General features: G+C 32.8%; 2 protein-coding genes across 2 annotated transcripts in view; one reads left to right on the top strand and one right to left on the bottom strand.

Moving 5' to 3' along the window:
- Window positions 1-12103, bottom strand: part of LOC129230491 (uncharacterized) — a 75320-nt gene extending 63217 nt beyond the window's left edge. Inside the window, exon 1 of the mRNA XM_054864893.1 lies at window positions 11617-12103. Coding sequence (XP_054720868.1) covers window positions 11617-12103 — 487 coding nt within the window. The remainder of the gene's footprint in view (window positions 1-11616) is intronic.
- A 653-nt stretch (window positions 12104-12756) lies between these two features.
- LOC129230652 (protein SET-like) overlaps window positions 12757-14741 on the top strand; it is a 41505-nt gene continuing 39520 nt past the window's right edge. The window contains exon 1 of the mRNA XM_054865068.1: window positions 12757-13133. Coding sequence (XP_054721043.1) covers window positions 12876-13133 — 258 coding nt within the window. The 5' untranslated portion in view covers window positions 12757-12875. The remainder of the gene's footprint in view (window positions 13134-14741) is intronic.

Below are 14741 nucleotides of genomic sequence, written 5' to 3' on the forward strand. Positions count from 1 at the left end.
AGTCACTGTCTAATGGCGGACTTAAAAACTAAAACAAAGGCACATGGTAACGAAGAAAATGCTAAAAGTGTTGTGATTTTTGTTCGTACGTATGATTTTTGCGCTTTATTCTTTTTAAATTAATTTTCAAAGTCTTGTGGATATTCTGGCCCACGTAGAAAGAAATGAGAATTCAAGAAGCATTACTAAACGTCAAAGATTAATGCAAACTACGTAGTTCGTAGTTCTAAGCAGCAATTTCCACGATGTTGAATTCGATATTTATCAATTCTTGATAAAACTGAATAATAATTGTGGCCTGACAAGAATAACAATTAATGCTAGAAAATTCAATATGACATTACAAATTGTTATCGAAAGAAGATACTTTTTTGCCTTGCTTGGCTAGCGATTATTGTTTTCCATTTGTAGCTGAGTTATTTCTCTCGAATTCCCGAATCGGTTAATTTAAAAATTTTCTGTTTCGATTTTTCTAATTTCTGAGTTACGATTTAATTGTGTCATGTTATGCAAATCATCAACAAAATTCTCACGGATATATGGTGGTAGTTTTCTTTTCAGTTGATTGACCATTATTTCTTTTCACTTATCGAATTCTGTAATCTTACTACCATTTTATTCCACTCATGATAAAAATTAAAAATGGTTTAACTAAAAACGCGAAATCTCGCCAAGGCTACTTTGCTCGCACTATACTGAAACTATAACCCTAAACAAATTTGGCGAAACCTTTCAGCTGAGAATAAAAGGAATAAAGTAAATTCTTTCTCGGTTATTCATTTTGTTCTACGATAATATGTTCAAGAAAATATTTTGCATACCGTCCATTCCAACTAAATACTGCTGTAAAATATGGTAAGTTTAATTAATTTAAGATTAAAAAAACCCCCATATTCTTACAAACTCATACAAAACAATAATTTTTTTTTACCTTGTATAACGTTATCCAAGTTTGTTAATCCAGAATTTTTGCTTTCACCAATTATTAAGGAAATAATGAAAACTAACATTATTTTGAGAAGCTCGAGAATACTACTAAGGGACGAATTAATTTCTGTAGCTGAAAGCAAACTAAGACACATCGATTGCGTTAATAAATACTCAGAACAAACTGCCTGTGTTTACGTCAACAGACACACGTGGAACGCAACGTGGCAATGTTTTAGTTTCATTTGCAGCGCTGGAGTTCCGAATTAATGCAACAATAAGAAAGATAAATCGTAATAGATTATCGTCTGCGTATTTCTCGTGATTTTAATTGTATGGAAATGATAGGAAATATTATCTCAATGATTTAAAATTTTTAACTGTTGCCATCTTATGTTTGTTAACAAATAAAATATTTGTAATTAATTCAAGCAAGGCTTTTAAAATAACTTTCAATTTTCGCTCTTTGCTTTGCTTTTACAATAATTCAGACATTGGGATGGTCGTCAAGTTTTTGCATGTGTCATTTTGTTTTTGTTGGGAATATTGCTTCCTCGTCAAGCATGGGGAGGGATCAGAAAAAAAAAAAAAAAAAAAAAAAGAAGAATATAGAAGAAAGTTTCGTGATGGCCACAACATACTAGTTTTTTGTGTTGTCGATTGAATATTTTTCACTGGTATCTGCTGTCGTTTTAAAACATGATGCTGTCATTTTGTCACATAAATTTGTTGATTCTTTAAGCAGACGAGTTTTTTCTCCGTGCAATCAATATTCATGTCCAAGTTTTTTTTTTTTTTTACGTATTTTTCCTACATATCATATGCTAGTTGGTTACTTTCGACAAAATGCTTCTGCAATTCAAAATTAAAAAGAGATGTGCATCACATTTGAAACTGTTATCCGTTTTCAAAGACTGTTAAAAAAAATTTTTTTTTCACTTTTTTCAATGTGCTAAGGTTTAAAACTCAAAAAGAATAAATTAAAAATATCATTTCATTATAGCATTGTTAAAAATCTTTGCATCTCTGCATGGTGCTTTCTTAAAGCATTTTAGTTATGCAATTATTTTCAGAATAGGAGCGAGTAGTAATGAATATCACAGGTTATGAGGTTAAATAGGTCATTACTAGTTTCTATAAATGTACTTTAAAAAGGAAAATGGTACGTTTTTGGATGAATAATAATACAAGAAAGGCATTCAGTCATGAACGGAAAACATGATTTTACAAATTGGGTAAGTCAAGAAATATTATAACTTATCAGAAATGAAAATTAATAGAGTAATTAAGATGCAGAATTTAGTGCGGATATAACATGAGAAATGACACTAGTGATTAATTAATTTCAGCTCTTTAAAAAGAAAAAAGTCGAATTATGTTTACTTATTTGTTCTGTACTTAAAGTATAATATTATTTTTTTGCATCTCAAACGTCAAATTTGATACGAATTATGCATTTGTAATGAAATCGGCTTATTTACGCTATGATTACACTATGATTATTAACATGATAATGTCATAGCAAATACCTTGGGTCAAAGTTACAAGAAAATACAACCAATCGAACTCTTAACTCATCCAATGCACCTGATTGCCTCTTTGTAGTACGTAATAAATAATATCATTTTGATAACACTGCAACTATTGGGAAAAGCTTAAAAATTAAATTATTTGAGAAATCATTTTTTATGTATGGATATGCATTTAAAATTGCTATAATTGTTTGTGACCATTAGAAGGAATAAATAAGTTAACAAAATAAGTTCATTAATTAATAAAACTTTTGCAAGAAAACTCAACGATTTCAATTTAAAAGAACAAAATTTCTTGACCATCTTGTCTAATTTTCCCCTTGCCTCCTTTTTTTATTTAAGAATTCCTTAATTTTTTCGAAGTAAAATTAAAATTAAAGTTTTTTGTTCTGCAGGGTAAGAAAACAGGAGGGTTTTTCCTAATGATATTTTCCCCCCCATTCTTAGAACACATGATCTAATTTCTGAAAATTCGTTTCAGAAATTCTCGCTATCCAAAGTGTTACATTTTAAAAGTACATAATAGCAAACGAACAGTTTTAAAACGTTTCCACTCATTTTTTTTATGTCATTGTTTCCTTCAAGTTTAGAAAATTTTTGAGTGTAAAATTTTGTTTTAGAAAACTGACGCGAATTAGAAAGAGCCGTCATGAAATAAACCAAGAATATCAAAAAAGAGGGAGAATGAAAAAAAAAAAAAAGTTCAGGGACACGCTTGATCTTAATCTGTTTTACTATTTAAAATAATAGTTTTCATTTAATAACACAAGTAACTTAGATTTTATCTTTCAAATTATCTAAGTACGTTGTTTTTTTTAACTATATGTATTGTGGAAAATTTTGCAATATCATTTTTTTGTCATTTCGTAGCTCATAGATCATATTACAGTTTTTTTACGAATCATCGATCGTAATTCTATAATTTAAGGTTATACATGAAGGAAAATATTATCACAATAAAAAGAAAATCAAAACTGAAACGAGTAACCTACTGCTGAAAAGATCCTTGGCTTGATGTATCCAATTTTGTTGCAGCTTCAAAATCACTTGTTTACTAACGCTAAAATCTAATCCAAATGACTCTTCGATTCATGTAAATAACAGCAATCGGACATCTGTCGTCTAACTGGATAAAATTTATGATGGTTGCCCTTCCTTTTCCAGCAGAAATCTGTTGCCACGAATCCCCAAGCATTGCAAATCCTTATCCATAAAACGCATGTTAAAAGGCGTCATTTAAAGCCATAAAACCATTAAAGTCAACATGTGTGGTCTACATGTATGCTCATTTTTTTCTACTTATCATTAAGATAGTTAGTCAAAAGCTCTCGTACAAGAATGCTGCGAAAGACCCTCATAAAATGCTTTATTAAGCTTTTATTCTGTGAAAGAAAAAGTGCTCTTTATTTTTTAAGCAATCAAGGGCGCCCATATGCAAAATTTTAAGGGGGGGGGGCTCAATAATTTTCCCCATGGTTTAGCAGAATATTTTCCCCACGGAAACCGATTTCAGTTCAGATTAGAGATATTAAAATTTGACATTTTAAATAACGTATTTATTAATGGCTGGAAAAGAAATTTTTATACATTTTTGCAAGGAAAAAAGCACTAAAAGCAAGGAAGTTTTCATTTCTAAGGAGGGGGGGGGGGCTAGAGCCCCCGCTTGCCCCCTATACGGGCGACCTTGTAGGCAATATACTCTCCTAATATGTGTATAACTAACTGCAGATAGAAAACGAATAAGGTTTTCGATATTTCTCGCATTAGATTTCTAATATAGTCTTTAGTGACTCTTATTAATATTTGTAATACTAGTAGCATACCTAGCATGGGTGACACTCGGAGCGGTAATTTGTGATATCACCCCCCCCCCCCTTTAAAATGAAAAAAAAAAAAAGTTTTTAAATTCTATGTAAATATGAAAATCTTAAATTTTCAGAAACAACTGCATTTGTGAAAAACAAAGAGTTTTTAGCGGGATAATATATAGAAGAAAAATAAAAACTATGACTGCTTTTTATGTAACTTGCCCCAGACGCATGTGGGCGTCGAGTGATCTAAAAAGTAAGGGGGTCTATATGAAATTGTTGGCACTATAATTACTTTAAATGTATCGCACACACAGGGAAAGATAATGGGTTTTCAGTTTGTTGGTATAAGAGGTCACTACTATGCCTAAGTATTGACAATATGAACCTAATTCTGAGTATAGTGATATTAATTCCATGATGTGGGGTGGGAAATACTGAGGTTCGGGCGGTCCCACCCCCTGGAAAATTTTCAAATTAGTACTCTTGAAAATGCATTTCAGCTTCGTATTTTTCAGAAACTTGCAATTACATTGTGGGTGTCACCCCCCAGACAGGTCACACCCGGGGCAGACACCCCCCCCCCCCTTCGCGCCCCTTAGCGACGCCACTAGTAATACCTTTGCGTTTTACTTATTTCCGACATCGTTATGCATTCCTCCTTCAAACTCAAATTTCGTTTCCCACATAATGATTTGTATTGTTTCATTGATGCAAAATTTATTAGTAATAAACTTCGCAAGGAGGGGAGGGGGTATCGAGCTCCATATACGAGTTGAAAACACAGATTAAAAAACTTCTCAAAATGATATAGCTAAAGGAAGGCTATATCATTTTGAGCTAAATGGCTAAAAGCTTGAGCTAAATGGCTAAAAGCTTGAGCTAAAGGGCTAAAATGCAATAATATAAGGACTTTATGCAGAAACTCACATATAAATATTTTTAAGGTAGTACTGTAACTTACATAAGGGCAACTCCCTCCAAAAGCTACGCAGCGCCCCCCTACCTCGAAAACGTTACCTTTAACATAATATTTATAAAATCTTAAGTGATCCCCTAAAAATTTCAATGCCAAAGGTTATATATATCATTACCCTCCTTTGTGCACACCTCTGGCTAAAAGGACTAAGACAGTGAAGGAATTAAATCCAGTTACAAAAACTGGATTATGCTTTGAACACAAATTGACAAAACTTGGTTTAAAATCGAAAAATGTTTTACCTTTAAAACTTTTAGGCATCGTTATTGTGTTGAGTCCGATAATTCCCCAAATGTGCCTCCTAGGACCACTTCGAAATTTTACTATTTTTTTCTCAACTAATTTAGACTTATTATTTATGAAACGTTTTTCCACTTTTTGCAGAACCTCTGCAGGATAAATAAGGGCTATTCAATGCAAATACAAGACTCATATTTATTTTTGACTGTCAGTTACGAGTCATACTTTTATTTTGGGAAGGGCGCCATGCAAAAATCCAAGTTCCGAAAAGGGCGAATACACTCGAAAAGTATAGGAATCACCGTACAGTCCTGTCCTTTTTTTTTTTTTTTGAAGCGACTAAAAATGCGACATTTGTCATTGTGTGCATCCATCCACTAAAATATTGATTTTATGCGGCTTATTTCGATATAACACTTTTTTTAATGCGCCGATTTCAAAAATTAACATTATTTGTAATCTTACTTGCTTCTATTGCACTCATGATCGTTATCAGAACAGGGAGTCATGCCAGCTATCCGCTCTGACAGCAACTTAAGGACAGTCAATAAATCAAACCATTCTTGACCATAGATATGTGTGCTGTCACTTTCACCCTCACATCCCTTTTTTATTGAGGAAACACCATGGGTCCGCTTTTGTCCTCAGAACTGAACCTTGGAGCAAAAGATAAGCCACAAACGGGAGCAGACCGTTTACGAAACGAGGGGGGACTAATTGCTTTTATGAGGGTAATAAAAGGGAACGTTTATATAAAGAAGAAGAACATTGCTTTTGCATGTGAAAATATTCACATACAAAATCACTTCTTGATTCTACATAATTTATTTCCATATTGCTAGAACATTGTTTTGGAAAATAAGAAAACAACAGAAGGGCGCCTTTCGAGAGGGCGCACCGGGAAATGTCCCGGTCAAGTCTATGGCCAGTCCGGGCCTGGGTCTGGCCAGAGCAAATTTGGGTCCATTAAGGGACCCTTCACAAAAATCCGATCAACCAAAACGGACCTTTCACAAAAATCCGATCAACCAAAACGGACCCTTCACAAAATTCTGGTAAACAAAAACGGATCTTTCACAAATTGTTTTTTGAAAGAGCAAATCTCAAATTAAAATAATACAGCATATTTAAAGTTAAATTAGATGAATCAACTTATACAAAATCAGCTAATTTTGCAAAAAGAAAAAAAAAAAACCGGCACTCTTGTGATGCTCCTGCAAGCGATAAATAATTGTTACTGCCAAATAAATATAATGCCTGTTGTTGGTTTCTTTGAAAGAAATTAACAGCTGAATGTCAGTTTGGTTTATAATTTTACTTGTTTGTTTTATGCAACGGTGTTGTTGTAAACTTCTTTGGAAAAGCGTCAACATTCTCTGAATAGGCGTAGTAAGCACTTTTCTCCCCACTCATGATTTAATCATCAATAATATACAGGGAAATGAATTTAGAACTACAAAGGATAGTATGGGTGGGGCGGGGCGGATGTGATCGCTTCAGATCAGTCTTGCATAATATAGAGGAATACGCGAACAATGTTCCCAGAAAATGTTTGGCTCTGCAGAATATTTTTTTCAAACTGTTAACGTTGATATTAAAAAAAAAAAAAAAAAATTTAAAAGAAAATGCTAGAATTTATTTCTGTTAAAGCCTTTCTCCAAAAGCCTTTTAAAGCACATGTGTAAAAAAATAATGGTTTTGGCAGTTTTCTTCAGTTGGTGAAAAATAAGCAAACTAGATGTTATTGTAAAAAAAAAAAAAAAAGAATGATTTAAAGCACTTTTTTTTTGTCTCTTTTATATTTGAATATACATTTAATTTTTTATTCAAGGGTGAGTTAGGCAAAATAATTATTTGCAGAAAATTTTCCAGTTAGGATTTGTGTTCGCAGAAAGTTTTTCATTTTATCTAAGTCTGCTTCAGATAGGGTTACAAAATTTAAACTTATCGCCACTTAGTGTCTGGTAGTGCGATGTTAAACTGTTATTTTGGGAGAAAGTTATATGGGTTTGGTTTTTCGATACTAAAAAGGATAATTAACTTTAAATAAACTTTTATTTACCGTTATTTTTTTTTCGGTATTTAAAATTTTCGGTATTTCATTTTCAAAATGTCTATAATTCGGTATTTCATTTTCAAAATGTCTACATTTTGAAAAATGCAATCTTTTTACATCCGATATGAGAATCAGATTTTATTCTTTTTTTTCAAGCTAACTTCGCTTTATTAGGATGCAAATAAATGAAAAGTCTCTTTATTTTTGTAACAAAGCTTATTTCAAATTTTTAAAGGGGAATTCCATTTTCTTTTATGAGTCAATATTTAAAATGCTGAATCGATGGTTTATTTTTTATTTTTGCTTCAACTGTGTCCAGATATTAATGATATGTTTATCATAGGACTCTAAAATGCAATTCAAAAGTAATTTTATCAAAAATATTTATTTTACAAGCCGTTTTTATACTTTTGATTCCTTCACTTTGAGAATTGCAATCTCTTTGCATCCGCTGTGGAAATCTGATTTTTTGAATTTTCGATGTTTAGTACGCTTAGTTAAGAGGTAAACAAACAAAATATTTTTTTATTTTTGTTAAAATCACGGAGTTTATAAGGTTTGAACGAAACTCTGTGCTCTTAAACAGTGTCTTGGGTTAAAAAGTTACATGCTGAACCCCTGTCTATTTTTTTTTCTTACAGTTATTTTAAATACTATACAAAAAACATTTCTAGTATAATTTAACATGATGTAGAATGGTAGATAAATATTGATACTTGAGGGGTGCTCATCTCCCAGGGAGCGATGCCTCCCTCCTCTCTTCAAATACTAGAAAAACACTCAAGAATGATATTCTCAACAGAAAAGAGAGAAAACACTCAACTTTAAGTGTCAATGATGCAGTTTCCACCATCTCAAGAGTCTAAACTTTCGTTTTTAAAAGAAAATTTTTTTTAATTTTAATTATTTGATTTTTCACAAAATTATTTTATTTTTCACAAAAAACGGACCCTGTGAAAAATCCTGGACAGACCCCTGATAATACGAAATATATCAAGAAGCGGTTGTGATTCAGGTTAAGATAAAATATAATGAAGATCCAAGAAAAAAACTTTATAAAACCAAAATAATATGAATAATTATCGAATAAAGGTATAAGTTATATTTTTAAGCATAATCTTTTCCAAAGATCAATTTTCAGTACATGATTGAACAGTCAAAAAATCGATTGCTGTTGTACTGACAAAGTTTTAAAAAAAGTGCTGCTCTATATTCGACTCCATTCTTATTTTGGAAAGACTTGGAAAAGATATCGACTATAGCTAAAACAAAGAACCAAATCAAAAATACAAAAATTGGTGTAACATGGCTTAAATTACAGCTTATTTACTGGCATACACATTGCATCCAGCATTGAGGTTTAAAAAATATTAAATGCAAACTGTTGAGAACAAATAAATGTGTAGCAAATTCTATTTCAAGAAATTTTTTTTGTCAAAAACGTTATATACATGAAGTATAAACTTTTTTTTTTAAATTTGATTCAAAAAATATTATTTGTGTTCACTTGCAGAATAAATCTTAATTTTTAGGTGCAAACAATTAAGTTAGACTGTTGATTACCTTACAAAACAAAGTTAAAATTCCAGGAAAGTGCAAATAAGTGGGCATAAATGTCATACCCCTGCAACAGGAGTGAGCAATATAATGAATTGCATCTACAATAAAAGATTCAATCCTTAGTAAATCCTAACTAATCATGCAAATTAAGCATAATGATGGAAGTTGACTGAAATCTGCTTTATGGCACATATATGAAATAAAAAATATATTAATATTTATTTTTGATTAAAGCTTGTAATACATTTTGAAGAAGCAACTTTGCAATTTTAGTATTTATCTCTGCAACTTAGCATAAATGGAATTTTACATTTTTCAATATGTGTGGGGAAATCAATGTAAACCTGTAAAATGGATTTTTTTTTCTTGGCTTTTTTTAAAAAAAAACCATTAAAAAAAAAAACAATTGGTTTAAACCAACGTGTTTTAAACCAATCACTACCAGCTGATCGCATGAAAGACGCTTCAGTGTTCGAGGTTGTGGGTGTTGATCTCGCAGGCCCCTTATATATTAAGCATGGTGACAAAGCATGGGTGGTTTTGTTTACCTGTGCGATATTCCGCGCGGTACATTTTGAGCTTGTCATTTCTCTAAGTACAGATGCCTTTCTCCTTGCCCTTACACGTTTTGTGGTCAGACAAGGTCGGCCACGTGTCATATATTCGATAACGGCACAAATTTCAAAGGATCTTTTAACAGCCTTCGTGAAATTGATTGGAACCAAGTGTGTTAAATCAAACTGAGATATACCGAATTTCTTTTAAGTTCAATCCTACTACAGCTGCCTGGTGGGAGAGACTGGTTAGGACTCTGAAACAGCTGCTTAAACGAACTCGGTAAAGCCGTTTTAACTTACAAGGAATTGCTAGCCATTATTTGCGATTTTGAATCTGTCATGAATTCTTGTCCTCTTCCCTATTTATCCGAAGAGGCGAACAATTTAAAACCTCTTACGCCAGTCATGTTTTTGCTCGAAAAGACTGAGTCGCGAGTAACTGATGTTGACCTTATCAATACAGAGTACTATCGCAAAAGAATTAAATACCGGATGAAACTTTTAGAAGAGTTGAGAAAACAATTGTCAAGAATATCTTGGTCAATTAATTCAAAAACAAAATGAAAAGGGGCGAAAGACGTCCAGTAAACTTAGGAGAAATAGCCCTAGTAGCTGATGATCTTAAAAAGCGTTTACATTGGCCACTTGCCAGAATCGTTGAATTGATTCCTGGAAAAGATGGCAAGATACGAACGATTCGGTTAAAAACTCAAACTGGAATTTGGATCAGGCCAATTCAAAGAGCATTTTCTTTAGAACTGACCTCTAATAATTCTTTAGATTCTCTTTTGCAGGTTGGAAAAGCTCGCCAACCTGATGTTGTAGAGGCCGTAATTCTGAGGTCTAGGAATTCAAACCTTCCAGAGCCTAGAAGTGAAACGGACGGGCATGTGTCTCCTGACAAGCCTTCAACTCCTGCTGCTGTGACACCTCAATGTACCAGACGTGGACAGATGGTTCGAGAGCCAAATAGGTTAAACTTGTGAAATGTGGAAAGGGTTTTGAGTCTGCCTTCGTCGCCTCAAAAGAGGGGAGGATATGTTGAGAAACAGAATGCCGACTTCTCAACTCGGAACAAAAAAGAACTGAGGAACTATGTGTACCTGCTTGTAGTTTCGATTGTAGTCATGTTGGATCGCTTCAGCGAAATTGTTGCTTTTAAAGTTTATTAAATATCAATGGCTAGTAATGGTTCTTTCTTCCTTCTCATGTTTTATGTTTTATTTGACAACTGTTAAGCATCTGATAGATGCGCGAGTAGCCCAAACCCTTATTAATTTTATGTAGAAGAATATTATATTCTCAAACAAATCACTGTTCTTACACATGGGTAAGTATTTAAAAAAATATTTTGATCAGTTACAAACTTGCATACCAGCACAATTGTTTTTTTAAGCAAATTTCGTGCAATTTTTACGTCCGACACTGTGAAATTGCCCTTTTAAGGTGCTTAATTTCATTGTAATAGCAGGTAAAACAAGTGTTAAGATATAAAGAATAAAACAGACATATGTCAAAAAACAAGCTAAGAAAGTTGAATATTTGTCAATGGAAGCAACTTTGAATATAAGAGCTTGATTCAAGATTAAGAAATACAAAATTAGTCATTTTAATGATGGGGAACCATTTACGTGGTATAAGTTATAGAAATCCGAAACAGGAAAATAGGTGAATAATAAATACACAGCAATTTATTACTTTCTGTTGTGATATCTTGAGTATATAAAATACTATTGTACATATATAACAGAACTAACGATAAAAAATACTAATAAGCATGCAATAAAAAGCCTACGAAACAATTACATTTAAAAGCCCAATATATAATCAATAACATTTTAACAAGGCGCCAATATATTATAATCAATAACATTTAACCAGAACCATTAAGAATCTCATCACCATATTTCCCTATACATAACAACAGAATAACGCAATAACAGTATTCAAATATTACCTGAGATGGAATCTTTTTCTTGCACATGGTCAATTTTCTGTTTATCATCAACAATTTTCTTCGTCTTTTCAATTAATGGTGTGTGATGAGGTTCAGATTTTAAAACATTTAAAACACTTTCAGACGTGACAGAATCATGTTGACAATTAAGAAATCGATTGTTGCACTCATTTTTGTCATTATGTGAGATTGTTGTTTGCTTAGTCCTTTCGCTGGGGATTGTTTTTTTTTCATGCGAAGGTGGAACTATACGACACGCATTGACGTTACCCTTGCCGTGGAGTTCTTCAGGCGCTGGCAAACCAGGTAAATTTCGAAAGCAATGCTCCGTTCGCTTTTTCAAATGCCCCACTGGAGTTAAAACGACACTTTTGAGAAATGATATATTTCTCTGCTCATGATCGGGTTTTAAATTTAATAATTCACTATTTTTATCTCCGCACTTATTTTCTTCCGAGTCGGACGCACTCATCTTGCATGAAGCCATTTTCTGTTTTGACGTAGGGTTACCAAGGTAATGAAGCCTCAATCGCCAAGACGAGCGGCCAAATATTTAATGATTCCACATGTGAACAATGTTTGCGCTTTATGATACCGGCGAATTAAGTTTATAGAGTAAATAATTAAATGTTAATCTGTTTCTATTTATCATTATGTAGTATATATGTTTGTGAAAACCTAACAAATCATTTTAGTTGCTATTAATTGCTCTTTTGAGCTTTTTTTTTTTTTTTTTTGCAGCGCAGTCCACTTCAAAATAAACAGGAAATATCTGAGACAAAAATCTAATCGTATCATTGGTTAATTCTTCTGAAATAGCTGATATATTAAAGTGCAAAATGTATTTCAGTTTCATACATTTGGAAAATCTAGTAATTAATTTTGTTGTTGATACTCGAAACTTTTTCGAAGAAACACATCAAGGAAATAATTCAAAAAGCGAAATAAGTAACAATATGGTCATCTTTGGCGCATTTTCTTGATCCAAAATGAGGATGTGGAATAAACGAAATTCGTCATTGGTCAATGCTTCAGATATAATGATTATGATTGGAGGATTATGCTGAATTCAGCCAATCAGAAGAATCCTTGTATAGGGGTAGGCAGTTATTCTTCTGGTAGCACTGCGCATGCGGATCCTTTTCCAAGCTTGTGGTCGGCGAAAAAAATCTCCTGGTTTAGAAAGTAGTAGGCTTGTGTGCGTGTAGATTGTTACAATTTCATATTCATTGTTGAATTTGTGTTAACAATAATTTGCGATGTCTGCGAGTGGAGCAACTCCGAAGAAAATGAAAAAAATGGAAGCAGGGGATGGAGATGAAAGCCGAGATTATGATGCTGAAACACAGAAAGCATTGGAAGAAATCGACGCTTGTCAGAATGAAATCGACGCTTTGAATGAAAAAGCTAGTGAAGAAATCCTCAAAGTTGAGCAAAAGTACAACAAATTAAGGAAGCCCTTCTTCGAAAAAAGGAATGAGCTGATTCGAAAGATTCCTAACTTTTGGGTGACCGCTGTATCCTTTTGAACCATTTTGTTTTTAATACTAGCATGGTATGTATGTATTATGATAAAACATGGTTGTCGGTAAAGTTAGGCCTAACGGTAAAAAACCCTTTTCTAGTTCGAGCACATGCTTTGGCCCTTATGCATGATACACGCGGCATTATAGCCGTCATTTCTTGAAATCATACTTGTTTTGTTGTGCAGTATCAAATTCCTTCATGTTGTCTTCATGTTATGTGTTTTCCTTGTCCGTTGTACCCGGTAGTGTATATGCCGGTAAGGAGAAAGGCGGGAAGTGAAAATCATGTTTATCACGTATCTTAGCTTTTTTCCTTTCCCATTTTCGAAGCGAAGTTTAATATTGTGTTGATCTAGTGCATGTCCATGTACTGTCAGTCACTTATATTACGCATTTTCGGTAACACGTGTATGCTATATAAAACATCTTGCTAGGCCATTTAAGAGAAATGCATGTATTTTAATGTAATTATGTTATTTAGTTAAGGATTTAGTTTTATTTTCCGTCTCAATATCAGCAGATCATTACGTTTTTTTTTCTTGCATTTGCTCCCATAAATTTAATGCTTGTCCCTCCATTTTGTCATAAATACATTTTAGCCTCGGAACAGATCGTGATTTGAAAAAATTAATTTTTGGTCGGACTTCATTTACATTCCTTTGTTTATTAAGTGTTTGCCATGTCAAGTAGCTTTGCAACACGTGTTAATTAGCCGATTTGTAGTGCACGTTGAAGGGACTGGATATTTCTTATAGTTGCCAGTAGACAGAGTTGAAATTTAAAACTTCGAACTCAAGTGAGTTCTTATAAATGTTCTGCCAAAAAGCTCGGTACTCCTCCCGAGTCTTATATCGCGATGAACAGAAAAAATGTTAAATTGAGAGTGAGCAGGATACTTCTCAGCAACTAGAATGTTTTTTCAATTATATTTACTTCTTTTTTAATATAATAACTAATTGGGGACTACTCAAAATTGGTGATTACTCATCAAAACATTTTTATTCAAAAATACTTTTTCAGAAATTTGTTTCAAAAATATCAATTTTACGCAAACTTTGAAGAAGGTTCGCATGTTCTGATATTATCCGAGTCTGGTTGTAGGGAAATTACTAATGGTGTTCTCTGACTTAGTTTGACTCTGAACTCTGTCCTTCTCTCTGAACTCTGTCTCTGATAAGTCCTTCTCTGAACTCTTGACATAGAATTGAAATACTATTAGATTCACCCAATCATTTGAAGTGTGTAATAATGTTCAGGTGAAATTTATATGTCCATTTAAAATGGTAGAGTTGGGCACAAATTGAGCCCTCTTTGTGATCCCTTCACAAATTTCTATAAAGGTATCGCCAAGTTGGCCATTTTACAATAACTAAGTGTTAAAAATTCACAAAATTTTCTAATTGGCAATCAGTTATTCTAGCATACGGTTCTTCCTTTAACTGTTGTCTTCTCCCTTTTTTTATCGCTGCTCCTACAATTTTTAGTACCTATTTGTATAATAAAATTTTTCTGGTGTGCAACATTTTTTCTTTTTTTAAATAGAAAACTGGTTTCAGCAGCTATTTTATGCCTGTCATGTTGAAGAAAAAACATTAGAAA

Source organism: Uloborus diversus, chromosome 9 (assembly GCF_026930045.1).
Source record: "Uloborus diversus isolate 005 chromosome 9, Udiv.v.3.1, whole genome shotgun sequence".
NCBI classification, from domain to species: domain Eukaryota; kingdom Metazoa; phylum Arthropoda; class Arachnida; order Araneae; family Uloboridae; genus Uloborus; species Uloborus diversus.